The sequence below is a fragment of the Clytia hemisphaerica genome, unplaced genomic scaffold (assembly GCF_902728285.1).
Source record: "Clytia hemisphaerica strain Z4C2 unplaced genomic scaffold, Clytia hemisphaerica genome assembly, whole genome shotgun sequence".
In the NCBI taxonomy this organism is placed as follows: Eukaryota; Metazoa; Cnidaria; class Hydrozoa; order Leptothecata; family Clytiidae; genus Clytia; species Clytia hemisphaerica.
The window spans coordinates 123,175-151,110 of NW_027104542.1; the positions used below are offsets into that span (position 1 = coordinate 123,175).

General features: G+C 34.6%; 3 protein-coding genes across 4 annotated transcripts; all 3 read left to right on the forward strand.

Moving 5' to 3' along the window:
• Window positions 1–5,963: 5,963 nt before the first annotated feature.
• Window positions 5,964–16,363, forward strand: LOC136822582 (regulator of microtubule dynamics protein 1-like). The gene is made up of 11 exons (XM_067078846.1): window positions 5,964–6,029; window positions 12,135–12,458; window positions 12,642–12,747; window positions 13,033–13,144; window positions 13,323–13,383; window positions 13,937–14,012; window positions 14,244–14,321; window positions 14,888–14,986; window positions 15,156–15,209; window positions 15,411–15,491; window positions 15,692–16,363. Exons 2-11 carry the CDS (start codon window positions 12,181–12,183, stop codon window positions 15,737–15,739), a joined length of 993 nt encoding a protein of 330 aa, XP_066934947.1. The 5' UTR covers window positions 5,964–6,029; window positions 12,135–12,180; the 3' UTR covers window positions 15,740–16,363.
• Window positions 16,364–16,535: 172 nt separating this feature from the next.
• Window positions 16,536–27,786, forward strand: LOC136822583 (beta-alanine-activating enzyme-like). 2 transcript variants are annotated; one of them, XM_067078848.1, is made up of 7 exons: window positions 16,536–17,217; window positions 17,758–17,922; window positions 18,677–19,055; window positions 19,454–19,537; window positions 19,865–21,337; window positions 23,017–24,198; window positions 25,533–27,786. In XM_067078848.1, the coding sequence occupies exons 2-6, from the start codon at window positions 17,815–17,817 to the stop codon at window positions 24,156–24,158; spliced, it is 3,186 nt and encodes a 1,061-aa protein (XP_066934949.1). In that variant the 5' UTR covers window positions 16,536–17,217; window positions 17,758–17,814; the 3' UTR covers window positions 24,159–24,198; window positions 25,533–27,786. The 2 variants fall into 2 exon arrangements, with proteins under 2 accessions (XP_066934949.1, XP_066934948.1); XM_067078847.1 differs by having other exon boundaries at window positions 17,136–17,217; window positions 17,739–17,922.
• On the forward strand, window positions 27,120–27,701 carry LOC136822577 (translation initiation factor IF-3-like). The gene has a single exon (XM_067078841.1). The coding sequence runs from the start codon at window positions 27,120–27,122 to the stop codon at window positions 27,699–27,701; it is 582 nt and encodes a 193-aa protein (XP_066934942.1).
• Window positions 27,787–27,936: the final 150 nt, after the last annotated feature.

Sequence of the window (27,936 nt, forward strand, 5' to 3'; positions counted from 1 at the left end):
GAAAATGAGGGGTCATAGGCCTCTAGAGGATAAGTGGTTGTAAAGATTTTCAAATTTTAGTGTCAGATGCGTGCCCGCGCGGCAATTTGATCAACTTCAGATTCAAAGTCTGTGTTTCGGCTTCCGGTATTTTTTTTGTTGTTCACTGCTAGGGTACACCATTTTAAACGGTGTTTTTTGCAGTCCTAGCTACCAAACCGAGAAAATCTCCGTGGCTTCAAGCCCAACCATTCAAGGTCATTTAGACAAAATCATCGGTTTGAAGATGTGATTTATATAGCAAATTTTCGCTTGGGATAGAAGTTAAAAAAAATACTGTGAGTAGTCCTAAATCCGACAGCCCTGCCTAAATCCGATGGGGTCTTTCAAAGATACAAACTAAAATAAAAACAAATCTCTTGCTGTGACACAATGAAGATACCAAAGTGTCAACTAAACTGAGAGATTTGATACACTGAACCAATTGAACCAAATAACAATAATTGCTTCTTAAATACAAAACATAATTTTTTGTTACAAAATTGTTAACTTTTTAAACAGGAGCAACAGATTCAGTATAATAGAGGTAATTATTTTTACAACTCACACTTTCTGATCATATTAATTGACATCTTGACATTATAGTAATCTTGTTAGATGTTTTGTTTCGAGACTCGTTAATTTGAAAACTTGGAGAGGGAATATTTTGTAAACATAGAATTTTTTTTCAACTTGGAGAGGGAATATTTGTAAACATAGAATTTTTTTTCATAGCAGTTATTTGGGGGGTCGATTATGGCAGGGCTGTCAGATTTAGGACCACTCACAGTACGTGGATACATTACAATATAGCAAAACTGCTTCACTCATAAATTTGCTTCCCAATAACTTCAAACTTGACTTCACTGAATAAGTTTTTCTGAAAGGAGAAACCCCAATGAAAAGAAAATCCATTTCAGCAGAAATAAAAACTTTTTTTTGGGACTTTCCCATGCTAAAGAAGCAAAAAAATGAAAAAAAACTACATGAAAATGAAAGAACTAAAATTAGCGAATGTGATTTTTGAATTCCTCCACAGCTGTTCCCCTCAGGCAAAATCGTCGATTCTGTAGAGGTCACAAAATTGCTGAGTACAGAAGTCGAAAAAAAAAATTTAAAATGGCTGCCAAGTGAGCCCTAGCGAGCACTGACAAAAACAAAAAATCAGGAGTTTTCAATTGCCTACTACAGCAGAATGAGACAGAGAAATGCAGTAAAATAAAAAGTAAACAAACCTTGAACCTTTTGTTTGTCAAAATAAAGAAATATTCTAGCTTCAGTAATGTTTATATTCAGAAATAAATCCATTTTCCACCAGACCTACAACAACCACCAGCAAGCTTTCGAACCACGCTGCGGCATTATTATATTATATGGCAATGAATTCTGACTTAAAAAATGTTGGTCCAGTTCTCTGGAAAGGGTATGATTACACTTCCAAATGACTTTTCTTTACAATAACATTTGTCTTCTCACAAATCCAAAAAGATAGGCTATAAAACCAACACGGGGGTCAACTTTTTTTACAACAAACCGTCAGATCAAACTTTATAAAGATCAACCATGTAAATGTCACTTGTTTTTGTGATTATTTGGATAATATCAAAACCTTTTTGCATATATTTGGTTCTTCAAAACCATTTCCCTTTCCCGCAGCAGGCTTTAAAGTTCATGTTGACCCGCATAGTGGGCAGCACCCCTCCAACCCCCACCTGAATAAAGTCACCCCCACCTGCATAGGGTAACCCCCACCTGAAAAATGCTACCGACCCAACCCCCACCTTCTTGGACCACCCCCACCTAAATTCTGAAAAGTTTCCAACCCCCACCTGAAAAAGGTTTTTGACTGTTTTAACAATTTTGAGGGTAAGCAAGGTTAATCACTTGAAAATAATTTCTATGCTTTTTATACTTCATACATCTTTTGTTATAATTATTAGACTTGGGAAGAAATAGATTTTTACTGTCAATGTATATGTTTATGATGAGCAGGGTTGAAAGAAAGTTTTTGAGTCAAAATAAGAAAACTAGTAAATAAACTCTCCAACCCCCACCTGAAAAAAGTCACCCCCACCTGTATAGGGTAACCCCCACCTAAGATTTGTGAGCAGGCTAACCCCCACCTGCTTAAATTTTTCTGAAAACCTCCAACCCCCTAAAGTTAGGGGGGGTTCCCACTATGGACCCCCGGTTTTTTTGCGCAGTAATCTAGAAAGGCCTTTAGTGCGGTATAAACAAACGATTTCATTGGCTGAAAAAAGTCAAAATATCAAGCTATATCACGTGATCAGAATCATGATCGGAGTGAACGGGAGCCGTGGTCATACATCATACGATATTTTCCTGCGTTTTAATTTGGCAAAGTTTAGTAAATTCGACCACGTATCAATGTTTTGATTTTTCAAGCAGAGATTTCTGTTCAGAGCCAAAATATGATTTGTATGGGATCGAGCTCGGTACAGCTGTGCCTCACCCTTTTTCTGATAAACATACAAAGTTTCAGTCTTCAACTACGTTTTCCTCCATTTCCAGAAACATTTTTTCATTGATAGTTGCAAACGGTCGTGGCTTCTTCGTAAAGACGAAAGACAGATCTGGACTTATTTCGTACTTTCCAGTCTCTTGTTCGTAGTTTTTCTGACTTTCTGGTTCTATGTGAGTTATTTTCTATGTTTTCTAACTTACTGAATGACTTACCGCCAGATCGCCACCAGTGGGATTCGAACCCACTAAATGCAAAGTTCCGATGATTTGAGACCCAATGCCTTAACCACTGCGCCACGAATTCATGCCGAGAGAGTGTTTCTGACGGCTATTTATATTGTATAAACTGCAGACCAGACTATATTTCCAACCCTAACCCTAACTGATAATAACCAAATTCCTAGCCAATCTGATACGTAACCACACTCAAACCACACCCATACCCAACCCTACCAGGTCGCCTGCAGGTCCTGACACTATTCACGCATGCCGGATCCGAAAAATAGATATATGTCTTTCGCTTTTACAAAGAAGCCTTCACCGTTGCAAACGTTCGGCACTTTAACAATTCGCCGTCTAGCCCGTGTCCACAGTGTTATATACCGCTGGAAAGCTAAGATCACGGGCTTTCTTTTAGTAAAAACCGGAACGCTTTAGCATACATAGAAAAAAAGTTTGAAGGGTTCAAAGTTCACGGAAAAATGAAACATTTGGTTTGACGTCAACAAAGGTTGCGTGACCTCTGGAGTCCTTACCGTGAGATAGGGTAACTTGCATCAATGGAGGCTAACATGCATAGCCCTCAAATAAAAGACCTGGTCTAGCTGGTCATTAAAATACAACTACTATGCAGCTCCGCTCGCAGCTCTACTCTACCATTTTTGTTTTGATTTAACTTTGTATTTTAATGACCAGCCAGGTCTTTCATTTGAGGGCTATGCATGTTAGCCTCCACTGATGCAAGCTACCCATTCTCACGGTATCTAGTGGTAGTCGGAAATTCCGATGAAAATCCATGTACTTTCTTTGCAGAATGATTCGGAAATTCCACTCTTTTTTGCCTTTTTTTAATTCAATTGCCTTGGAAATTCATACATTTTCTTCTCTTGGAAATCTTGAATTTTGGTGAAAACTTTTGCCCTTGGAAATCCTGTGTCGTCCGCCCCCTGCCTCAGTGCTGCAAATAGGGAAACTTCAGTTGGCCGGTAAATTTTTGCTCCTCTTTTAATTAGAAGTGCTATTAAGAAGCCTCTAATCTAAAATTTTAACCGGACAAAATGAAAAACTAAGCTTCAGAATGACCGGTAGAAACTACAAAATGACCGGTATTTACCGGTCACCGGCCGTTATTTACAGCACTGTGCCTGACCTGTTTTACAGACAAATTCTGGAATGGCCCAAAGTTCGTCATATAATACCCCTGTATGGTTTAAAAATGGAATAGCCTAATCATGCTTTAAAACCTAATGTAAGACATAATCATACATACGAATTCCAATGTCATTTGCCATTTCTGATAGCTTGAAGTCTTGAAAGAAGATCGAGAGACATTCAATTCAACTTTCCTAGTAATTGAGATGGTTTGTTTTGAATTTGGAATGATTCCGGCTACCGTAAATGTTAAACTTTAGCTCTCCATCGCTAAAAAATTTAATAAAAACACGGTCGTCCACTTCAAAAATACCACACGGAGAAGATCAAAATATTCTTTATGTCTAGCTTTACGGCAGCCGAATAAAATTCCAAGATGGTAGACACCGTCTGCGGAAAGATTTCGCTATATGCACAGACCGCGCAAAGCAATTTTTTTCCCCGATAATTTTTCCTATCCATCATTCCGTGATTCAGGGGGTATTGGGTCAGGGTCAGGGTTGCTAGTAACGGCTTGTCACTGTGCCGGGTGCATACTCGGCGCCTTGGGCCCCGCAGGGTTGCTAGTAACGGCTCGAATTTCAGTCAGGTTTAAAAAAGGGGTACTTTTACCCATATTATAATAACACTAGCCGTCCCGGCGTCGTCCGAGACGACTTCTTACTCCTTTTAATACGCTCGCTTCGCTCGCTTTTCTATTTTTCAGAAACTTGTAGGGATTTGTATACAAATGTACTTATTTTGCGAGAAGAAATGTTCTTAAATTTAGGCCTTTTTCGTAAAAATTGATGTTTAAAATTTTTAAGGGGACACTAAAATTAATGCACATTAAAAAATATGATGAAAGTATTTTTAGTTGAATTTTGATTTTTCTTCTCCTTATTAAATTGTATAAATTTGTCATAATTTCTTTTGTTGAAAACCTTCAAACAATAATGTTCTTGACTCGCTAAAAATAATGCTCATGCAAATATTGGTGAAAATTGAGTTAAAAGTTTCTCGCGAGAAATCGGTCATACTTTAAACGTGCTTTTTTTGGGGTTTTTGGGAGAGGAAAGACTATTATTTTCCTCACGCAAGGATGAAGAGAAAAAACAAATAGAAATTCAAATTCAGTATTAGAGGTACTTGGCAACACCGATCACTCCAAAGACCACAGTGCTTTACGGTGGAATATAAAGAGTGCCTTTTTTCAATACCTCTTAACAGAGTCAACAATTATTTAACAATTAAACTCAATGCGTAAGTAAAAGCGTTTTCATTTTGCTATCTCAATAGAACAAAAAATAGCAAAACATTGATTAAAAAATTTCATAATTGAATTGGGAATAAGTCATCAACTTTTCTCATATTGTCAAGTCCATTAAATTGAAATGTTTTTATCAGAGTATCAAATAGAAGGGAAATGTCATCGGAGCTTTATTAATCTCAATGGTAATCATAAATATGATGTCTTTTTGAAAACTCAAATTTTATCTTCGACGTATTCCCATGTGAATCAAAATTATTTCATAACCGACATAAACTTTTTTTTAAAAAACTATAAATTATGCTGATAGTGCTATTGCACAGTCAGTTGTGTTTCTCCATCAAGGAGAAATGTGCTCTCTTGAATGGAAGTGCACTTGGCGAATAGAATTGAATATACAATCAAAAAGGCGCGAAAAAAATTGCCGTGTATTTAAAAATCGCTAGCGAAAAAGCCTCATGCGAGAATGGGAGAGTTCCGATTTAAGCGTATTATAATATAGATTACCCCCGTCTTTTTCCAGTTCGGTATAATGTGTTATGAATTGCGTGATTTTACTGTGCGGCGATGGCTGAATGGATAGAGCGCTGGTTTCCGAATCTGAAGGTCTTTCTTTGGTGGTGGTTCGAATCCCACTCGGTGCGAAAATTGGATTGGTCGAAATTGATGGAAAAATGATTGTCAGGTATGAAAACTCAGTCAGAAATGAGTTTCAGAAAGTAGAATAACCAGGTAAGGTGAAAGATAGGAAAGGGAAAATGGGCCGGCGCGCTCTGAGCATTTAGCGAAATGTCTGCGGAAAAGATTCTACTGTCGACTTTTACTGTTTTTACTGCCTGACTTTGCTTTTAGTTTTACCGTTTTCACAGTCCAATTCAACTGGCGCATCTGCTTTCTGCAACCATCGGTAAAAGCTATTCACCTTTGTTTTATCTAATCACTTAAACATCACACCAGGCCAAGCTATCTTTTCAGAAATTTTACGGATTGCACACTCTTCTTGAAGGATCTGACTCCTATAGTATAGAATCACTGAGCTTTTCATCCGGATGTGAAACCAGGGAGCTTCAGATGCTTTTTTGAAGAAGCAAGTTGTCAAATGTTTTTCCAGGTTTCCTGATTGTTTTTAGGAAGTACCATAAGTTTGGTCTAATATATTGACATCCCTCATCCCTTCTTTAGAGACAGGGAATAATATGAAAGCTTGTCCCAGACGATCTCAATCGAACGGAAACGACGATCGAACCAGTCGAACCAAATCGAACGCAATCGACCGATTGAAATTCGATTGTCGAACGCAATCTAATCTCAATCGAACGTCAAAATTCTGGGTAGTATTCGATTGGTTCGATTGTTGTTCAACTGGTTCGATCGTCGATTCTGTTCCATTGAGATCGTCTGGCTTTATTCTTGCAGCTTCCCAACATCCAAGCTCTCAAACATCACAAGCCGATTGAAATTACTTTCAATTTTCCGTACAAATTATGCGATGAACAATCTGGGGGTCAATGAATCGACGATAGAACACAATCGAATATCAATCGAATCTGAAAATTGCGGTAATATTCGATCGAGATTCGATTGCGTTCGACAATCGAATTTCAATCGGTCGATTGCGTTCGATTTGGTTCGACTGGTTCGATCGTCGATTCCGTTCGATTGAGATCGTCTGGGCTTGGGAATCACTGTTTGAAAAAGAATTATTCCTCTCTGACCACTAAGCAAAGAACAACAGTTTCAACCTTTTATCAATTTCAGCTGATAAAAAGGGTGTCGAAAATAGAGGAGGGATGTCGACATTAGACCAGACGTTAATAATTGATAAAATCAATTATCGATTAAAAATTGATAGCTAATCGATAATTAATCGATTGATTAAATATCGGTTAAAAACGATAATCGATAGCTATTTGATAGGCACAATTTTTTAGCACTCAATTTAATTATAATAATTTTTTTTTGATAACTTTTGAAATATGATTCCACCTGATGACGTCCTCATTCTCAAATTTTTTTTCGATGATATAGATTACAGTGTTAATAATTGATAATATCGATGTAATCCATACCTTAACCTTATCGATTTTTAATCGATAATATCGATAAAACTTGTTTTTAATATTGATAGTATATATCGAGTAAAATCGATATCTATAAATTATCGATTTCTAATCGATACTATCGAACTATCTGCATGTTAGCCTCTACTGATGCAAGTTACCTAATCTCACGGTAACTAATTGATTGAGTAATCGATAGCTAATCGACAATCAGGAACAATGTCTTAGTTAGGACAATGGCCTAACTAGGACAATGGCCTAAGAAGGACATTTTTTATGTCCTAATTAGGCCATAAGTAGGACATTTTTAATTTGAACCCCCATTTTAGACATTTTAGAGGAAAATGCGCATGCTAAAAACATAACCAATCGAAAGAGCAACCTTTAATTGATATTATGTAGAAAATTTCTTCAGAATATGCGGAATGGTTTTTGCGAAGCGAATTTATGAGCGAAGCAGTTTTGCTATATTGTGCACATACCTTTAACTTCTATCCCAAGCGAAAATTTGCTATAAAATTTGCTATATAAATAACATCTTCAAACCGATGATTTTATCAAAATAACCTTGAATGGTTTGGCTTGAGGTCAGAAAACTGCGAAAAATGCCGAAAAATGCCGTTTTAAAATGGTGTACCCTAGCAGTGAACAGCAACAAAATTACCGGAAGCCGAAACACGGACTTAGAATCTGAAGTTGATCAAATTGCCGCGCGGGCGGCACGCATCTAAGCAATCTAAGCAGTGGTCCTTCGGTTTTTAATGTTTATTTTGCTGTTAAATGGAAAAAAAATAGTTTGAACGGTGACAGAAAGGATCTTCATCATCCCTTGACTTTTAACAGCAAGTATCAAGTATCAAATCAAATAAGATCAATCAATGAGTGGTTTTTGCAAGTCGCGCGGGCGGGAGGAGTGCTCTTTTAGTGAATGAAACTTGCAAAACCAAGTGGATATTCTATGATAAAGAAGTACGGAGGTAATCAAATTTGTCGAATTTGTCAAGAAATAAATCAAAACTGCCGAAGAACCAACAAGCCATCTTTGTACATTTTTGTTTTTGTTTTATTTTTATGTTTTGTGATGATTTCGACAGACGATTTGTGATACGAATAAAAATGTTTGATCGTTCGACGAATATCGTTCAATTTTATTAAAGCACCATTTACACTAGAATAACTAGAAGGAAAACAAAAGAGCGATGCGCGGGCAGCGGCGGGTGTTGTGCGGCCGTGGATTATGTGGTGTGTTTGGGGCATTAAGGCTCTTACGACCCTGTCTCTATAGCGGCTTTATTAGAAGAGGGATTTTTAGAGAGTCTCTTATTTTGCTAGCAACTTACGAATTGAGGTGGAGTCTGGATCGCTTTGCAACCCTTATACAATACAGCTAGTTTCTCTATGTGTCTTTGAATAAGGCCAATAAGTTTCTCCACTTAAAGCTTTAGACATTGCCGTGAATAATTCACTGCCGCTTGGTCTACCATCATGAAAATTCCCGATTTTACAAATAAAGGACTGTCTACATCATAAAATTTCGGCTTTTGTAACATGTAGACTAGGCTTTAGGGCTAGGATAAGATATTTCTTGATTACTTTGAACAAAATATATGAAAATCACCTAGAACCTTTATTTTTGGTGCTCTTTCGATTGGCGATGGTGAGAAAGTGCGCATTTTTCTTGATTTTGAGTTATAGGCTAAAATAGAAAAAATGGCCTAGTAGGGACATTTTTTATTTCCTAGTTAGTAAATATATGTCCAAACTAACTCATGATGTCCTAAGTAAGACATTGTTCCTGACTGATCGATAAGTAATCAATTTAAATCGATATCACATCTAATTGATATAATCGATATCTTATATCTGATTGATATAATCGATACTCACAATTTTTTAGGCGCTGATTACTTATCGACTATCGTCAATCGATTAAATATCGATTAGCTATCAATTTTAATCGATAATCGATTTTATCGATTAGTAACGTCTGGATTAGACCAAGTTACAGTATGGGAAAACCGTTGAGGAATTTTAAAAATTTATTTTCAAATTGTAAACTTGTTTGTTTTGTTTTTGTTTTTTTTCTTTTTTTTGTTTAATTATTATTATCATGTCTGAGGAATTAGCATCAGAGTTATTCTGCTTTCCTTTTCCCAGTACAGTCTTCTCGTTGCGGCACGCCAGACAACACCGGGTTCTCGTCAAATTCCTGATTCTGTGTTTGACAGTTTTTAGTGTTGTTTCCAATTTTTATGTGATTTTTTCTATTTTTGTGTGAGATGTTGTTTGCTACAAATGTTTGTTTCACCTGTGTATGTGGGATAGTTGTTACAGTGTGTCTTTTTTATCTTTTGTACTGTATTTTGTTTCAGTGTTTGTTTGTTGTTCGTTATTTGTTTGGCATGGTTTCAGCCCCCCTTAAAATAAGGGGGGACTTAAATTTTTGAAAAAAGCTTTAAGGGGTCAAATTTTTGGAAAATCTGAAGTAAGGGGGGGCTAGGGCTTAAGGGCACCAAAGAAACAAATAAATATTATCTGAGGGGGGAGTAATTTTTGACAGTTGAGAAGAATTTCCTATTCTTATTTCAGACTCAATTCTTTTCTCAAGAATCTGTATTTCAGCCAAATGCATTAAAATTTGATTTTTTTTCAAGTTCGAATGTTTCTAAAATCTAATCGAATATCTTGTAAAATCGAATGTTTTCTAAAATCGAATGTTTTCTAAAATCGAATGTTTTCTAAAATCGAATGTTTTCTAAAATCGAATGTTTTCTAAAATCGAATGTTTCCTGAAATTGAAAAAATGATCTCTTTAAAAACAAACCTTTGTTTATATTTTATGTTCGCTTTGTCAGATTTATGTTATGGAGAAACATTTACAAATGTTCCATTTTTGTTGTAGAAAAATTGCAAAATCTAATAAACTTTTTTAGCTGCTCATAAGATTCTTATCAAGGTGGTTTACAAGTTATGTTTGCTGTTGGTAAAAAAGATGAAAAATTGTTGTTTTTTGCATTGCTACTCTTGTTTGTCTTGTTCGTCTTGTCTACTTCACACGGTTTGCAATTCGAGTGTTTTTTAAATTAGATGACAAATGACTTCTTTTTTATTCTTTTATGTAATCTGTTTTTTTTAGTATGATAACAAACTTTTTTAAAAAAACTAATAATTTAAGGGGGGACATTAAAATATTGGAGTGAAAATTAAGGGGGGAGTACCTTTTAAGGGGCAGCTTTAATAAATTTTGGAAGATAAGGGGGGGGGAAATGGATAAGGGGTAAATTTCTGTTTTAAGGGGGGGACTGAAATCATGGATGAAACCATGTTTGGAATCTGCTGGTCGGTTCCATTTTTGTTTTATGTTTTCTGAAGGCAACTGAGTGTGGGCCCTTAAACACGAGGAAAGTCACTATGCTAGTCACAATTCTGGGACTTCGGGTTGTGTTTTGTGTTTGTATGTTTTTTTTTATGTATTTGATGTAGTTGCTTTTGTATTTGTCCCAATTTTGTATGTATTTTGATGAACTTTACGTAAATGATTGTACGGAAATGTGTTTATCAAAATAAATTTTTTGCAATTCATTCTTTCTCCACTATAGTTTTTCTTCTATCATCTTCATTTGGGTTAGGTTTTTCTTTTACATACCACTATTTAAATTCCCTTTCACTTTTTGCTAACTTTCCCTCGGTTTCCCTCGGGAAACGCATATTTTGGACTTTGTTCCCAATGTTGCATGCGAGCCTTTAAGCTAAAACCTCGCAAAAGTAGGACAAAAATCAGTTTTTTGAAATTTGCAAAAACACACCATACACTGCACTGTTGAAGATCTTTCAAATTCAGGCAGTATATGGTGAGATCGGGCAGTCTAGACTTAAAGGGGACGTCAGCTTTGAGATATCATTTTTACCATTTTTTTAGAGAAGATACCTACAATGAAAAAAAAGTGATTGCAAAAAGAACGAATAAAAAATATTTTTTTCTTGGCTGAGTTATTCAAATTTTAATCTTTATTGTTTTGACTCTAGGATGGAGAAAATAAACAAAGGAGAGTAAATTAGTGACGTAGATAGTGTGTTTCTGTTTCCCCTCCTCTTTCTTTTAATAACAAATTTCTCCGAATAACTCGCAAATATCTGCTCTTTTTCGCCAGCGATTTTTAGAACAGAGATCCCCCATTTTCCAAGGCACTAATTCTATACTCAGAACAGATTGTATTTCTGACAAGTATAGATAAACTGGATAAAACTAATGAACAGATAAAATTTTCTGAAGGAAAAAAAGCAGATCGACTTTCCTGTTTAATAATTATGAAATCTCTCTCTTTTTACCAAAAATCTTGTTTAACAGATAAATTGTTTAAAAAGTAGAGAAGCACGTTTGTTACATCACAGATTTAAAAAGAAGGGGAATTTTCAAACGTCTATTATTACTCATTGACAAAAAAACTTTCAATAATATATAGCTCGTTTTGATCGTCTTGTTCTAAATTTTCTAAATGTAACAAAAAATGTGTGACAAAAATTTGGGCTGACGTCCCCTTTAAACTCCTACATCAAGATTATGGGACTTGGAGTGTGGGCCTGTTTTACTTTCATTTTCAGTGGTTTCACTTTCAATTTCAAGTCAACATCTTAGCAACGGATTGCTATATTATAGGCCGTGGCCAGGCCCCTCAAAAAGTTTCACTTTTTTTCAAAATACTGGTGAACAAGCTTTGACCATTAATTCTAGTCAATTTGAGGGTGCTAATTTGGAATTTGAATGTTACCAAGCTTGAAAACTTGCAGTTTTTGTGTAATTTGCATTTTTTTGCGTTTTTAGGCAAAATTGTAAGCCCTGAAAATTTGCCCTGCTTGAAACTCCTCAAAGATTGCTCCCTCAAAGCATTTTTAAGGAATTGGACTGAAAAGTTTGGTTCCTGAAACAGTTCAACTTTCTGAATCTTATATAGTTTTAGATGAAATAACAATAATGTAAGACAAAAGGAGGAAAAAAATATGAGTTATCTACTGTCATTCAGTCCAATTGACTTTTCAAAGAATTTTGCCTTTGGTCTTGGTATTGGGGTTGGACTTGGTGTAGTGTTTCGTAGATTCTCACAAGAAAAGCAGCGGAAAAGAGAACATCTCATTTCATGTCTCAAACAACTTGCAGCAGAAGTACGCCAACTGCGTGAAACATTTGTACAATATGCCACCACTAGACCTTCCTTAGATGCCATTGAAGATGTATCCAGCGATGATGAATTTTATGACACTGATCGTGGAAATGAATCGTAAGTTTAACAACTTTTTCTTTCTCATCCTTTCGTTTCGACTAATTGAGGTATTGTTCCTACATAAAACCAATAATACTAAGTATGTCTTCACACATTATATAGAGTTATATTATTTTGGTATTTTTATCTGTTTTTACTAATTTACTTTTTTATATTTGTGATTTTTGTACTTTTTTTTAGTAATGATGATTTTGAAGGCTTTTTGAGACAAATTGACCAATTACAAAGTGGGTCGTCAGCAGATCATCAAGATGCATACAATTTGTTAATTAATAAAACAAACCAAGTAAAAATTAACTTAAATTTTTGTTACAGTAGACCCTTATTATTTGTTTCGAAATTATTTGAAAATGAAGTGACTACTTTCTCCTTAAAATACCAGCTTGGACCGTAGCATGTCATTGGTAATGTAGATTGTGGGGAAATTGTTCTGAGCCTTTTTTCTAAGGCCTTGATTCAGTTGACCAGATTGTTAGAATTTTGGTTTTACTTTATTGTTCGAAATGTAAACCTCATTCTCCTTATTCTCTTTGGTAATCTATGTTAAAGAATGATTAAATTTTTTGTTTAGATCCATGATAATGCTGAGTTGCTATGGAGGTTTGCAAAATCTCAATATCAAATCTCATGCTTGAAAGAGAAAGCAGGTGATTCAGAAGCACAGAAACTGATGTTACTCAAAGGTATGAAAATATTTGATGAAAAAGATTATTGAGCTCTTTGTTTTTCCAAAATGAATTCTATTTCTATGTGTTTTAACAGTTTGGAATGCAATAGATTATGACCAGTACACCTTTAAAATATATTATTTCAGTTATACAAAATTTCTTTGATTTACTCTTCCTTAATTATTTTTTTTAGGCATAGATACGGCCAAAGAAGCTATTGAAATTGATGAAACAAATTACAGAGCACATCAGTGGTAAATAGATTTTCAATAATTTTCGAATCTATACCTTGCATCATTTGCAACCTGAATAGTTTGGTCAATTGCTTAAAGATAATACACATTTTTTTAACAAACAAGTGTCTGTCCCTATATGAGGCTTGCATTATGCTTAGTATTCCATTGTTCTTAAACAATAGAGCCATTGTTTAGGCACCAAAAACTGAGCCTGTGTATGCTTATAAACGTTATGCTTATAAAAGAAAAAACATGTATCTGGAAAAAGTTTGCCAAAATGGATATAATTTGATGATAAAATGAACGGAAAAAGCTTTGCAATAAGTAAAATAAGTAAGTTTGTGATCACATTCATTAAGCAGAGACTCATCAAGTACCATCTTTGTACAAAATACAAAGTCTTTGCTATGACCCGACCAGGAATTGAACCCACGTTCTTGTGTACTATAACCCGATGTTCTACCTTTGCACTAGGGATGCTTTGAAATAAGATCTTTTCATGATTCTTTTTTAAACTCTAGTTTATTTATTGTTACAAACTTTGATAAAAAATGTGTTAATTTTTTTCCAGGTATGCTATTTTAATCGGGACAAATACAAAGAACTTAGACAATAAAGAAAAGATTTTATCAGGTTATGAATATAAGGTAAAAGATTTAATAGATCCTTTTTTTGGTTTTTGTCCCCTGTTGGTGTATTTTCGCAGTTATCCTGCCTGTTAAAAAACTACGGTCACCAAATTTCTTTTCCGACAAATAGATTTTTTTTTCCAGAATTAGTTCCCTTTTTGTAGATTTAACTGACAGTATAGTTCAGCTGAAAGGGTAAAACTTTCTACATTTTAAAGACTTTTAAAATTACCTTTTAATTCAATTTAGCAACACATAGAACGAGCTATCGAATTGAATGACAATGATGCAACATCATACTTTTTGTATGGAAGATATTTATTTGAGGTAATTCAATTTTCAAATTTTGTTTGTTACGTTTTTTATAAGAGCATCTTAAACTTTCTAAGCCTTCGGATGCTCTTAGCTTTTTGAGTTTTAAGCCTAAAATGTTCTTAGAATGTTCTTAATTTCTTTAGTCGGGTGTTTTAAAGAGTCCATAAAGCCTTAAAATGTTCTTAACTTTTTCTTAATATTTTAGTCATCAAAGCCTTATGCTCTTATATAGTTTATTCTACAAAAAAATGTGTAATTTCAACATATAACTATCATCTATATCAACAGCAATTTTTAAAATTTGGTGCCTTACTAAAATGCTAAATCTTAGTTAAAATCATTTTTATGATAATAAGACTTAATTCAGTTTTTAAAAACCAAATTAGACTTTTTTTGTCTATTTCTCACAAAAAGCAGAAACGTCTATTAATTTTTTGTATTTATTTTTGTGGGTTCTTGTGAACCTATACCAGATATTCTTTCTAGACTCATTGCATATAGCCCCTGGGTAACTGTAGGGTTTGGTCGATGAAGAAGCTCAATCCAGCTAACAGGAAAATTGTATTTCATTTTTTCAGGTTTCCATGCTACCGTGGTACATGAGGAAAGTGGCATCAGCATTATTTGCAGAGCCACCAACCGCTAAAATTGAAGACGCATTAGCTATGTTTAAAAAAGTAACCACTACCTTCTTATCATTTTGCTTTCACCCAGAATTCAAAGCTATTTTGTACCATATTTTAATTGGATTGTAAATATTGTTTTTATGAGTATTGTTATGGAAATCATTGCTTTGATTGGATGTACCTAGTCTTATGTATGCCTTCACACATCTCTCCTTTTTAGGCAGAAGAAATACGACCAGGATTTTATGTTGAAAATCCTCTGTTTATAGGAAAAGTAAGTTTCGCGTATTCTTTTTCTTCTTGAAGTATAAACAAAAGAAATGACAGATGGATTGATTGTATAACAAGACCTCTGAAGGTGAAATCGCTAAAAATTTGCCATCTAAAACTTTCACTTTTTCAATGTAGAATGAGAATTCTTTTGCCAAAGAAAAAATGGTTAAAATGTGTGTGTTTTTAACTTCTTCTCCCATAGTGTTATTACCAAATGTCAAAATATAAAGAGGCAAAAGAATGGCTGTCAAAGGCTGTAAATGCTGAATGTAAAACTGACGAGGTTTGCTACTTTGACTAAATTACTTACTATTCAAGTTTACTAAATTATTGTGATTTTTCAGTTTTTGATTCTTCTCTTCTAGAAATTGCAACTTTTTATTCCGATTAGTAGATGTCAATTTCCTTCAATGTCAATTTATAATACATTGTTCTTTTAATGATAATATTTTTAATTTGTAACAATCTTCTTCTTTTTTTCAGGATAAAAAGACGAAACAAGAAGCATTGAATTTAATGAAAAAATGCTGACAAAGTATTATTTTAGACAACACAACATAGGAATCTTCAAATAAGATTTATTGACAATTATAGCCTTTCATACTCAATCAATATTCATTCTCTATAAAATAATGCATTTCGAAGCTTTTTAAAAAAACGAAAATCACCGCTTCTGAATGTTAATAAATCATATACTTTCAGAAATTCAGAATTCGCTACTTGTACCATGCATGTTTTTTTAGTTTTAGGGTCTTTAAATTAGAAAATTTTGTTTTTTCTAATTGCTTTTCGTAAACTTTTTTGTTCTTATGTATATACTTGTAGATCCATTTAAAAGACAATATTATTTTAAATTCATCAAGAAAATGTTCGAATTCTTGTATTGGCATCCAATTTTTTATGATATAATTTTTTTCAATGATATTTCATGTAAATAGTTTTTCAAAGAAGCGTTTCTACGTATCGCATGTCGAGGTGTTTTTGTCATGTTATTATTTTTATTGACTTCCAGTTTTAATCCATACAAATTGACCTTCATTGAATTTACAATCTTTGAAATTTAAGTTTCCTGCAGGGAAATATAATTTTGGTATGAGATATTTTGTTTTACAAACTGAAAAAACATACCGCGGGTAACCTCCTTGAATATATTAATTTAAAGGTTTTATTTTTACATAAGTGTTCCCTTTTCATATCAGACACATTATCAACAGTCTTTTGCTATTGTTATAAATAATTATATTTTATGCTGATATAAGCAAAATATCATTAAAAAATCCCCATCTTATTTGTTAATGATATACTCTATTTCTTTCATTCTTCATTTAGTGAAAATGGTATAAAAATGAGAATAACCAATAAAACAACATCGAAATAATGGCAAAATATGACGATTCAGCATACAACGAAAAGCGTTCTTTGAGAAACATATTACAAATTGAATCATCAGAGACGATTGCTATACAATATTATGATACAAATGAGAGTGAGAGCAAAAATATCACCTACAACGAATTCATTCGAATATCCAATGCCATACAAAATGAGTTATCAGCTTTGGTTAAACCTTACAGTGATGGTAATTCGCGCATTTGTCTTGGGATATCGAGCCAACCAACACCTCATTTACCCATATTAGTGTACTCGATTATCCAAACTGGTAATTTGGTCTTAAGACCAGTGTTTATATCTCCCGACACCTTTGAAGGTTTGATTATGGAATTTTTACGAACTCGAACCAAGTACCTAGTTTTGACTTATCGAGAATTACTGTTATTGCCAACACTGACAAATACTCAATTGATCGAATTAAAACATCAAATAATATCTTGTCAAGATTATTGGCTTGTAACTTTTCAATCATCTCTGGAGTATTACCCAAATGAAGTAGCTTATATAATTGAAACATCTGGGACCACACGACCGGCTAAAGAAAATGGAACGAAGGCTAGAGGGAAACTAATACATGCTACAGGGCAGTCAATCATACCAAACATTCTAGATTTGAGGTAAGTTTTTTATATATTAAACATGGCCAGATTATAATTTCGATACGCTTTTAACTGTCAAGGAATCGTCATCAAAATCAAACCCTAATTTACATCATTTCCCTCTTGTTCGCAGATCTTTTTTGCACGTTCAGTCTTTTAGAATCTAGAATTAACTTTTACTTGAACCAGGAAAATATAAAACTTTCTCGTCTTAGACACTAAATAAATCTCTCCTAGCAACGAATTCTTGTAGTTTTCATAATTTCTTCATTTCATTATGGAAGAGGTGCGAGATTTCTGATTAATTAGGTGATAAAACATTAAACCAGCATTTCTTCTCTATTGCTATGGACGTGGTATTCAACTATTGGTCCAATAAAATCACATCGAATACGAAATTAGGAGAACAAAAAATATCTATAATTTTTAGTTCAGATTTAATTTAATGTAAGGTGTCTCGTTGAGCTATTAACGGGCTTTGTTTTCCTATGAGCTCTTTGAAAATGTTCAATTTCATTTTCTTTCTCCCATAAATACAGGGCATTGTTTTCCTTACAGTCACGTGACGTCATTCTGCTGACATCAGCAATCACTTTCGACGCATCTCTCCTGCTAATGTTCTTATCCTGGCATTCGCACTGTACGCTCTTAGTGATGTCGAGAGATGTCGTGTACAAACCAACATCGCTCGTTCAATGTTTGGAAAAAGTCACTGTGCTTCAGGTATAAATCACTCGTATTTTCAATGTTTTCAATTTCGAGGTTGACTTTCGGGTATTATAAATCAATTTAGTTTCGAATAATAAAGATCGCTCAAGTTGCGATATTTCTTATAGCTCGTAGAGATAACTGACCTCTCCAAACACACAGAAAATAAAACGTTTTAAATAGCCTCGCACCTTCATGTACTGTCAGTTTGCTCATTAAACTTGGAATAATACAAACAATACACAGGCTGCAAATTAAAAAGTCTGAAGACAAATCACGCTTTTACTCGAAATTTTTATGTGCTACTGCTCATTACATTTTTTTCTCATTGGTTTGAATTTATTGACACTAATAAAGTTATCAGCTGTAAGTTGTAAAGCAAGTAATGTTGGAATAAAATCACGTGAACTTTTTAGAGTAATCACATGTTTTGATAGCCTATATTAGACGTCACCCGCGTTTTTTTACGCAATTAACGTCTATTCCACTTTGCGACTTTTTCGAATGTTTTGAGCCCGGGTTTTCGGGCTCTAAACATTCGATTTTTTGACGTCACTTTTGAATTTCGAAGCTCCTGCAGTAGTGAAAAAATCGAATTTGCGTCAAAGCACTTGAAAGGCTTCTATTTTTCGAAAATCATCAAAGTGGAACTCACTAAAAAACGATATGAAAAATTCCGGTTTTTAGTGAGGTACTCGCTAATGTTTTGACGGCATTGATATAATTTTACAACCTGTGTATTTGCTTTGAATTTACTTTGATGTTTTAGTGTACCCCATCATTCCTCCAAATGGTTGGCTCCAAACCTCTCAAAGAACGCATCTTCTCCGCTCAAAGTGCATTGCGCATCTTGGCTCTCGGTGGCGAAATATTTTTAACGAAATCCACTGTCAACAGATACCTTCAAAATGCCCCAAGTAACTTGAGAGTTTTCAATATTTTTGGCATCAGTGAGCTGTCCTCTTGGGCGTCTATTTATGAAGTCGACATAAAACGCCTTGCTAACGCCCCAAACCACCCCTGCGAGGGCGTATCTTGTGATTGGTTACCCATAGGAGAAGCTTTATCAGAAACTCGTTTAGAAGTTTGGAATGACGATAACGAGGCGATTGTACCACCGAGAGAAGGAGTTGGAAACCTTGTTGTGGGTAAGACTTTATTTTAAGTGATTTGTAAGTAAATACAGTTTTGAGGATCTTCCGTTCCAATGAAGTATATAAGGAGGCTTTTACGTCTCAAAATTCTGCATGATTCACTAAAAATTAAAGAATATGTACTTATATTTGCTGTACAAAATCGATATTTTCCGTCTCATACTAAAAACCTTGCTATGACCACTATCAAATAAACTTCAAACCCAATCCATATGAAGAGCTTATGCTTGATGGTGGTCTCGTGAACAATCCACCCACGCATTTTTAGCTTATATCTACCGAAATTTATAAAAAGTCAATTAGCCAACGACTTGGATTCGGTAATTTAATGAACGCATAGGCCCGAGAAAGTGTTTCTTTAACTGTTCTTTCTCTCTACATTTTCCTATCAGGAAGCGATAAGCGACTGTGTTATATTGAAGATGATGGGGGTGATGGAGAATATGACATGAAGTATTGCCAGGAGAAAGTTCAAGGTAAGGAAAGAATACATTCGACCTTCTATCAGATACCAATATACAGAAATCTAACTGTTAAGGTATAAAGATTAACATGCTGTCACCCAGCTGGCGCCACATCCCCAATTTTTTTATCAAAAATCATCCGGTAGAGCCAAAATAAATTAAGGTTTTTAGATACTTTATGGTAGAAGTTTTAATTTATGCGATGCTCGATTTCTTTTTCAGTTTTCAGTAAAATCTTCTTTAACTATATAGAACAGCATAACTTACATAAGTTTTAGAGAGAAAAAATTAAAGTAAAACAAAGACATTACTTTCCTTTTCCTTTTTATAATCCACTAGAGATGAGATTCACTGGAGATTTGGCTTTCATCACTGCGAATGGTCAAATATATTTATGTGGTCGGAAAGATGATAAAATTAAACGGATGGGTCAGTTTGTGTCCCTTGCCACTCTCACCAAAATGGTAGAAGATATTCCCTTCGTAGAGCAATGTTGTACTGTCTACCACGATAGATCTTTGATCACATTTGTTAAACTTGCTGAAGACAACGGAAACAATACTCTCGTTGATAGTATCAATGATAGGCACATAAGTAATGGAAACACTGTAATCGCGATGTCCAAAACTCGTGAAATTGAGAAAGTTGGCAACAAGAAGGTTAAACGAAGAATTAATACACCGTTGTCTAATAAAAATGTCACACTCGAAACTGATATAAAGAGATTTGTTCGAAGCAGATTATCGTCCTCGTATCTCCCTGATGTCATCCAGTTTGTTGATATTATCCCGATTAACAAAAACGGGAAATCGGATTCAAAAGCTCTTATCCGTGATTACCTAAATCGGAAAAAGGGAAATAGTACGGATAATAGTAGTATTAAAAGTTCTTTAAGGGATATTTATTGCCTAGCTTTGAATCTAGGATCTAATGTCCTGGAGAATAAGACTTTTGCTGAGCTTGGTGGAGATTCGTTTGCTGCTTTGTATGTGGTTAATACACTTGTTCATCAATATTTCCAAACTGAAATTGATGGCAATCTCTGCGAGGAGATTTTCAACAAAATTTTAACATCGAGTTATCGAGACTTTTATGAATATTTTGAACAACTGGCTGATTCATTTGCTTTAGTTGAACTGAAGAATGACAAAGAAAACGGCACTTTAAGTAATGGCTCAACGACTTCCAATAGTGTAATCCCAGACTGTGAGAGTGTCCAAGGATATAAATATTTACAAAATGACTTGTCTTCGTCTAACGAGCATTATCTCAACAAATCAAGCCGCAAAGAAAGCGAATGTTTTCAAAACGATCGTGTATTGGACGAATATTCAATATCTTCTTCAATCAAAAGCAGTGAAGAAATATCGAATAGTGAAAATGGGGAATCTGTTCAACATCAGTGCTTGAGGAACCAGTCATCAGTTACCGAAAAGAACCAGTTTTATGCTATCACGAGTCAAAATAAAGTTTTCTGTTCTGATTCTCTGGTGGAAAGTAAAATTCAAATTCCATCCAGCAAAACTATCACACCGGATCCAACAAATCTTACCAATTTTCCCATTAAAGACAAACACAATCCTTGTATCAACCTAAAAGTTAAACGTAAACAAAATCTTGGCAAATGTATTGATGCTTCCCCATTGGTTGTTTATAGTCACGTGTTGGACGAACCTCTCGTACTGATTGGTTGCCATTCAAAACGATTCGTTGCCTTGACGACTGAAGGTGTTTTGAAATGGGAATTGGAAACGAATGGTCGAATTGAATCTTCGGCAACGTTGACTGCAGATGGACGATTCTGTGTTTTCGGTAAGTTACACCCTAGATAGGCTAAAGGCTTACAGATTTCCTTTGAAAGTGTGTCCATTTTTGAAGTCAACTAGTGAAGTCAACGCCATATTTTTTTGGACCTACCCCGGTGGAGGTCCTATAAATTAACCTTTGTCCGTTCGTCTGTTCGTCCGTTCGTTCGTTCGTTATTAGCTTTCCTCATGATTGGCTCGTTATTTTTTTCTGATTTTTGCACAAAAAGATGCATAACTATAAACCCTCGAATGTGACGGAGCCCGATTTTCAAAAAAAAATTTTGGGGGCGAATTTGGGCCAAAAAACGGCTAAAAACGGGTTTTTTGGACTTTGTGAAAAATTAGGTCGTTAATTTTTTCTGATTTTTTGCATGAAAGTAGGGTACCATTGTAGGTAAAAGATGGCTTAAGCAGATTTTTGCAAAAAAAATTTGTTGGCTCAAAGAAACGCATGTTTATCTATAAGAATCACTATTAATAAGCATACATCAATGTTCTTAGTCAAGTTACTCATTTTTTTTATGAGATAAATGTTTTTTTTGCTCAGGAGGGCTTACTTCTAAAGAATATGTGTGTTTCGACATTAAATTTTGGTTGCTTGGCGGGTTTTTATAGAAAAACTGGCCAAATTCTATATTTTTTTATAAGCAAACTATCAATTATTTGGGTATTAGCTTTTCTCGAGATTGGCTCTTTCATTCTTTATGATTTTTTTAGCAAAGATGCATAACTATAAACCCTCGAATGTGACGGAGCCCGATTTTCGAAGAAAAAAAATAGGGGGGCAAAATTTGGGCCAAAAAACGGCTAAAAATTGGGTTTTTTGGTCTTTGTGAAAAATTGGATCATTAATTTTCATTGATTTTTTACGGGGTAAATTTCAGCTAAAAATCGGCTAAAAAAGGGTTTTTTTGGACTTGTTTTCCTAACTTTTTGCGTGAAAGTAGGTAAAAGATGGCTCAAGCAGATTTTTGTAAAAAAATAATTTTTCAGCTTAAAAGACGCATATTTATCTATAACAATCACTATTAATAAGCATACATCAATGTTCTTAAAATTACTGATTTTTTTTATGAGATATGTTTTTTTGCTCTCGAAGTCTTGAATATGAAAGAATATTTCAAGAGCATGAAATTTTGGTTTCTAAACGTTTTTATAAGAAACAAACGACTAATTTTAATAGATCGTCACTATTTGTGTTCTGAATTTTTTTTTAATCGTCACGCTTATGTAGATATCAATTATATATGTGTTAAATGCATAACCAGGTAGGTCCATAAAAGTATCACTTGTTCTAATTTACTTTAAATCTTCGAACGTTCGAAGAATTAAATTTAAAGAGTATATAATAAAGAAATTTTAAGAATTAAAGAATTTCAAAAGTTGAAAACAAGACGGCGGACTAATCAGCTCTAAAATTGGATACGCTCCCTACTTTATGGAAAGCCTGATCAAGTCAAGTAGTTAGAGATCAGTTGTAGTGCTTTACATTGTCATGGTATGAACCAAATACATGGTTTCTCACAAAAAAAAATTATAAAAATACGAGGCTCGATTTTACCAAAACCTTCGAGAACCCATATTTAATAGATTGCTCTGAAGAGAAGATAAACAAGGAAACGATAATAGAATAATATCTGTCATGAAATTACATCAATCACATTAATTCGTATGGTTTTTTAGGCTGTCACGATGGTTTTATTTATTTCGTCGACATCAAATCAGGCGATATTTATTGGAAATACAAAACAAACGACATTGTCAAATCTTCACCAGTATCTTACAATACTACATCCACGAACGGCTACGAATACTGTGTCACTAGCATTGCTTGTCACGACAAAGTTCTTTACTCGTTGGATCATATCAACAAAAAGGTCTTGTGGAAAGTACCTACAAACAGTCTTTGTTGCTCTTCACCGCTTGTCAATCCAACGGAGAACACTTTATACGTCACTCTGTTGTCAGGTAAGTTGACCGCTTTCGATAGCGTGTCAGGACGGAAAAAATGGGAGTTTAATACAGGTAAACCTATATTTACTTCACCTATGTTTAGTCGCTCCAAAACTCAAATCGTATTCGGATGCGTGGACAACGTCTTGTATTGCGTGAGCTCGGAAGACGGTAACCTCGTTTGGAAATTTGAATCAGAGGGTCATATTTTCTCGTCACCCATCTGCGTAAAACACCCTCGAAATCCAGACGTGGAATGCATATGTTTTGGCTCCAACGATGGTTCACTATACGTACTAAACGATACAGGAGATTTGATTTGGAAAACTTTCCCATGTCCGACACCTATTGTTAGCAGTCCCGCTGTTTTGTATGTCCGGTGCTATAAAAGACTACGGAAACGCCATCTTGCGGACAGCTTCGATAAACATCATGACAAGAGCGGGAAGAACCTTTCGGCAACGGATTATGAAAGAACGAGTAAGTCTTTGAAACGGGGCGACACAGAGTCATCGAAACAAGATTTGAAGCAATCCAAAGAGTCATCATCGGAACAAGATAACGAAAACTTCAAAAACTTCAACAAGTTTTTGAGTTCAGGCTCAAAGATATTGAACACACTATCAAAAGAATGCAGTGTAGGATCAAAGGCCATTACAATACCATCATCAGATGACCTGATAGTACCGCTTCTCTTTTCAGTTACTACAAAAGGGGAATTCGATATGTATGATCTGGAGACAGGTAAGCGAGTCGAGATCACTGGATTGTTGAAATTTAAAGGAGAAGTCTTTTCTTCTCCTGTTGTTATTGGTAACGGAATTGTTATCGGTTGTAGAGATGATTTTCTATATTTTATTGACGTTTCTTAATACACACAATGGCGACCCTGCCGACGCATCGGACAGTCCGGTGTTTTGTCCGGTGCCAAAAAGTATTTGAATTTCTGGACACCCGACACGTGTGTATCATCAAAAATAATGTGCACTGGACGCACCGGACTCAAGTCCGGTGTTCGTTAATCTTAATGTTAATGTATATATTCTTTAAAGTCGAAAAATGTGTACAAATCTGTACTAGCTTTAAAGCTAATAGAGTTCGACTGCCTATTTTACAAAATGAATCATTCATCATCATCTGTTAATGCCCAATCGCTGACGATTTCTTCTGTAGTAGAGCATTTTGGTTTGTAATGTGAAAATATCTTTGTTTGGTTTTGTAATTTTTTAACGAGGCGTAGTTTTGTTCTTGGGCTTCCTCTTACGCACCAGTTGAATCCTTTATTGTTATTGTTTTTTGTTTCCTTGATCTTTTTCCGTTCGTTGATTGTGAAATCTTCCGTTATACTTACCTGAAAGAAACAAGTTTCTTTTAGCATGTGTAAATTCTTCATGATAACATCTTTGTCATGTTCACTTTGCAGGGTGACTTTCAGAGGACGGCCATTCTTTGTTTTTCTGTCTCCTAATCTGTGGTGAGTAACATTGATTTCTGGAACATTGATGTCATCTAGGAGTTCTCGGAACCGAAATATGTCATACTTTTCCCCATTTTCTTCTTCTTCCTTATCTGGGCCTGAATATTCGAGAAACACGTGAACGATCATATTCAGTTTTCTAGATTCTATGTCTCTCTTTTCACTTTCTTCCTTCCGTTTTTGTTCTTCGGCAGATTTTAAGTCTTCTTTTTGCTTCTTGGTAATCTCGGCGTATGTTTTCTTTGATGTTTCCGTCATTATTTCTGCTGTGTGCTTTATTTCCTCTTTTATCATGCTTCTTGTCTTGTAGTTTTCCTGCCAGAAAGGTTTTGAGATCATTTTTGATGGAATCACGGGTTTTTGTGTTGGTGTTGACCTCATTGTTCAGTTTTTGTATGACGTCGTCTTTCTTTTTAAGTTCATTTTGCATCATATGTTGAGTGTTTTTTCCCACTTTATTTCTTAGGTTTTTCGTTATTCGTACGCAGTTTGAACATAAGTAATGATCGTTGTAGGATGTCACGAATATTTGTAATTGATACAGGGGTAACTGTGTGCACTCATAATGAACTGATCTTTTACATTTTTTGCATGTTAAGCGATCCAGGTCTTCGTCTTCAGTACATCTTGACGGCGTGCAAGCTTGAGGTGGTGAGGCTGCTTCGAAAGGCTGATCTTTATCCATTTTGATGTTATTTTCATGAATTTTGATGTTTTTATTTGTTTTCAGCCATTTTTTCGAAGAGCGTTGCATAAGCGTCTGATCTAGTTGACGTCAAATAAAAACTGTGAGTATAGTATGGTTCGTCGGCAGGGTCGTACACAATGTTGTTTATGGATATTTTTCAGGTTCGGTTAAGTTACATGATTTTAGCCATAATGTTTCTTAATGTATACCATGTTGTCTTTCTTTTGGCACTTTGGTCCTCAAAAGAATGCTTTGATCCTTTAGTTGCTTGAAAATCAACAATCCCAGTTTCTGCTTTGTTCTCAGTTTGTCTTATTTTTTGACGTCTCGTTGTTCTTATGAAATTGTTCCCATCAAAAACTTTTATAGTATGAGAAAAGAAGTTGGGTAAAAAAAAAGTTTGATATTAATTAAGTTTATACCAAAGTCCATTTTAAAATTATTATGATACTCTTCGCCTTTGGAATAGTTTGTCAGTTTCAAAATCTTGTTTTATACATAGAAAACCCCACAAAACCTGACGTTGAAACTCTTCCCACATTCGTCACTTTTCAAAAATCCTGTGAACGTTCACCGCTCCTATCAATAAGGGAAAGTAACAGTGTACTGCTATTTCCTTTATCATCTTTGTGAAGTAGTATTGTTTACTGAGAAGCCCTCTCTTAATTAGTTAATGATGGTTGAGCAGTCTCATTAGTAATTACTACATACAACGTAATTGAATTAAGCACAGCGATAACGAATTACGGAGTAATCAAAACTTTTTTAGCTGTTGGGATTTTTAAACTCACTTGATATTGTGTACATGGCTGGTGACATGGGTATAATGATGATTTTTAAAATTGGTAAAATGCTGTTGAAGTTCTAGATGTCGTTAAAGGAGTATTATTAAAGTATATCGCATTAGGACTTGCTCTTTCTGTTAAGTTTGTTTTTGGGGAATGTTCATTTTATTTGTGGTTTGCATTGCTCATTTTGATTGAAGCAACTGTTCACTTGAGCTGCAGTCTTAATTTGTATATTCATGAATTATAGAGGATGTTTGAATTGTGAAAAAAACTCAGGTTTTAGAATTTTCAAGCCAATGAATTGAAATTTAAAAGCAAAATAATTTCATTTCCTAGTTTGCTTTACTCATTTTTATCTTCTCAGTATTACTCGATATTTTTTACCTAGATTTTATTTTGTATTTTTTGTTATATTTATTTTTTATGTCTACGTTATTTTTCTCTTGGCTTTTCCCCGGGTGATATTTTGAAATATTGTATGACGTGGAGTAGTTGGGGGTTATTCTCTAGTTGGCTTATTTTGACGTTGGTTTATTTAAAGGTACAAGGATGTTCCGCTGGGCAGAGTATCTTTTTCACTTTCGCGAGTCTCAGGTAGGGTTCGGAAAAGCTCAAAAATAAATTTTGGCAAATTAATTCAAAAATGAATCCCTAAAGGGCGCATTTTTCGAACCTGGTCGGCACACTCTTGTTGGTCAGTTAGGTTAATACCATCCGTCTGAGTCCAAATAAATTATATATTTCTTTTCTTCGTTGGTGCTCTTATGATATTTTGTTTGTTTTGATTGTTTGTTTATTGTTTATGTTGTTCATTAGTTCAAAATTCAACAAAATTGAAAAAAAGGAAAATTACTTGTAATGAAAATTCACTAATTCAAAGATGAACCGCTGCATGTTCTGTCTACGTTCAATGGTCCGTTCAACTGCTCGGACCACGTATCCAGTCAATCATTTTCGAAGACTGTCCGTGCAAAGTGCATTATGGAGTAGCGATAACAACAAAATTAGGCTGATTGATTTACAAGGGAAAACATTAGGTCTCATAACAATAAACGAAGCAGAATCGATAGCTAAAAAAGGAAATTTAACTTTAAAACAAGTAGCTGTTCAATCCGATACAATCACAAACAGTGTATACAAGCTTATTGAAATGAAGGCCCCGTCTACATCAGAGAAACCGATTGGAAAATCGGGCAAAAAATCGGGGAATTCGGAAAAAGAGCTAACTATGAAATCACAAATACAAGATAATGACTTGAATGTGAAAGCAAAGAAGTTACAACAGTTTTTAGATCGTGGCTCACAAGTCACTATAAAAATCACCAAACCCAGGAGAGTTCAAACACCACCTATGGAGACGTACGAGAGACTGATCGCTAAGCTAGACTGTGAAGTTTCACTCAAAGGGACACCCAAGTCCAGTGAAGGCTTCTTGCGTGCTATCATTGAAAAACGAAAATGAAAATTTATGACTTGCTTTGACTTTACTTTTTTCTAGATGTCTCTATCATTTTTGTAAATTTGCCCTAAAAAAATTATTTGTCTACTCAAATACTGTCGTTTTATTATAATTTTAACATTAACTTAAATTCTACGAATTAATTCTACGACATTAGTTACGTATATAGAGGCTGATTTTGATGGAATTTACTGAAAATAACTTGTCAAAATTTGATAAAAATGGAAAAATGTTGTGC

Coding starts and splice junctions, on each gene's coding strand:
- LOC136822582 (XM_067078846.1), top strand. CDS start 12,181: ATGAGTTATCTACTGTCATTCAGTCCAATTGACTTTTCAAAGAATTTT. Junction 12,459..12,641: donor ACTGATCGTGGAAATGAATC/GTAAGTTTAACA, acceptor ACTTTTTTTTAG/TAATGATGATTTTGAAGGCT. Junction 13,384..13,936: donor AATTACAGAGCACATCAGTG/GTAAATAGATTT, acceptor ATTTTTTTCCAG/GTATGCTATTTTAATCGGGA.
- LOC136822583 (XM_067078848.1), top strand. CDS start 17,815: ATGTTCTTATCCTGGCATTCGCACTGTACGCTCTTAGTGATGTCGAGA. Junction 19,056..19,453: donor AGTTGGAAACCTTGTTGTGG/GTAAGACTTTAT, acceptor TTTTCCTATCAG/GAAGCGATAAGCGACTGTGT. Junction 19,538..19,864: donor TTGCCAGGAGAAAGTTCAAG/GTAAGGAAAGAA, acceptor ATAATCCACTAG/AGATGAGATTCACTGGAGAT.
- LOC136822577 (XM_067078841.1), top strand. CDS start 27,120: ATGAACCGCTGCATGTTCTGTCTACGTTCAATGGTCCGTTCAACTGCT.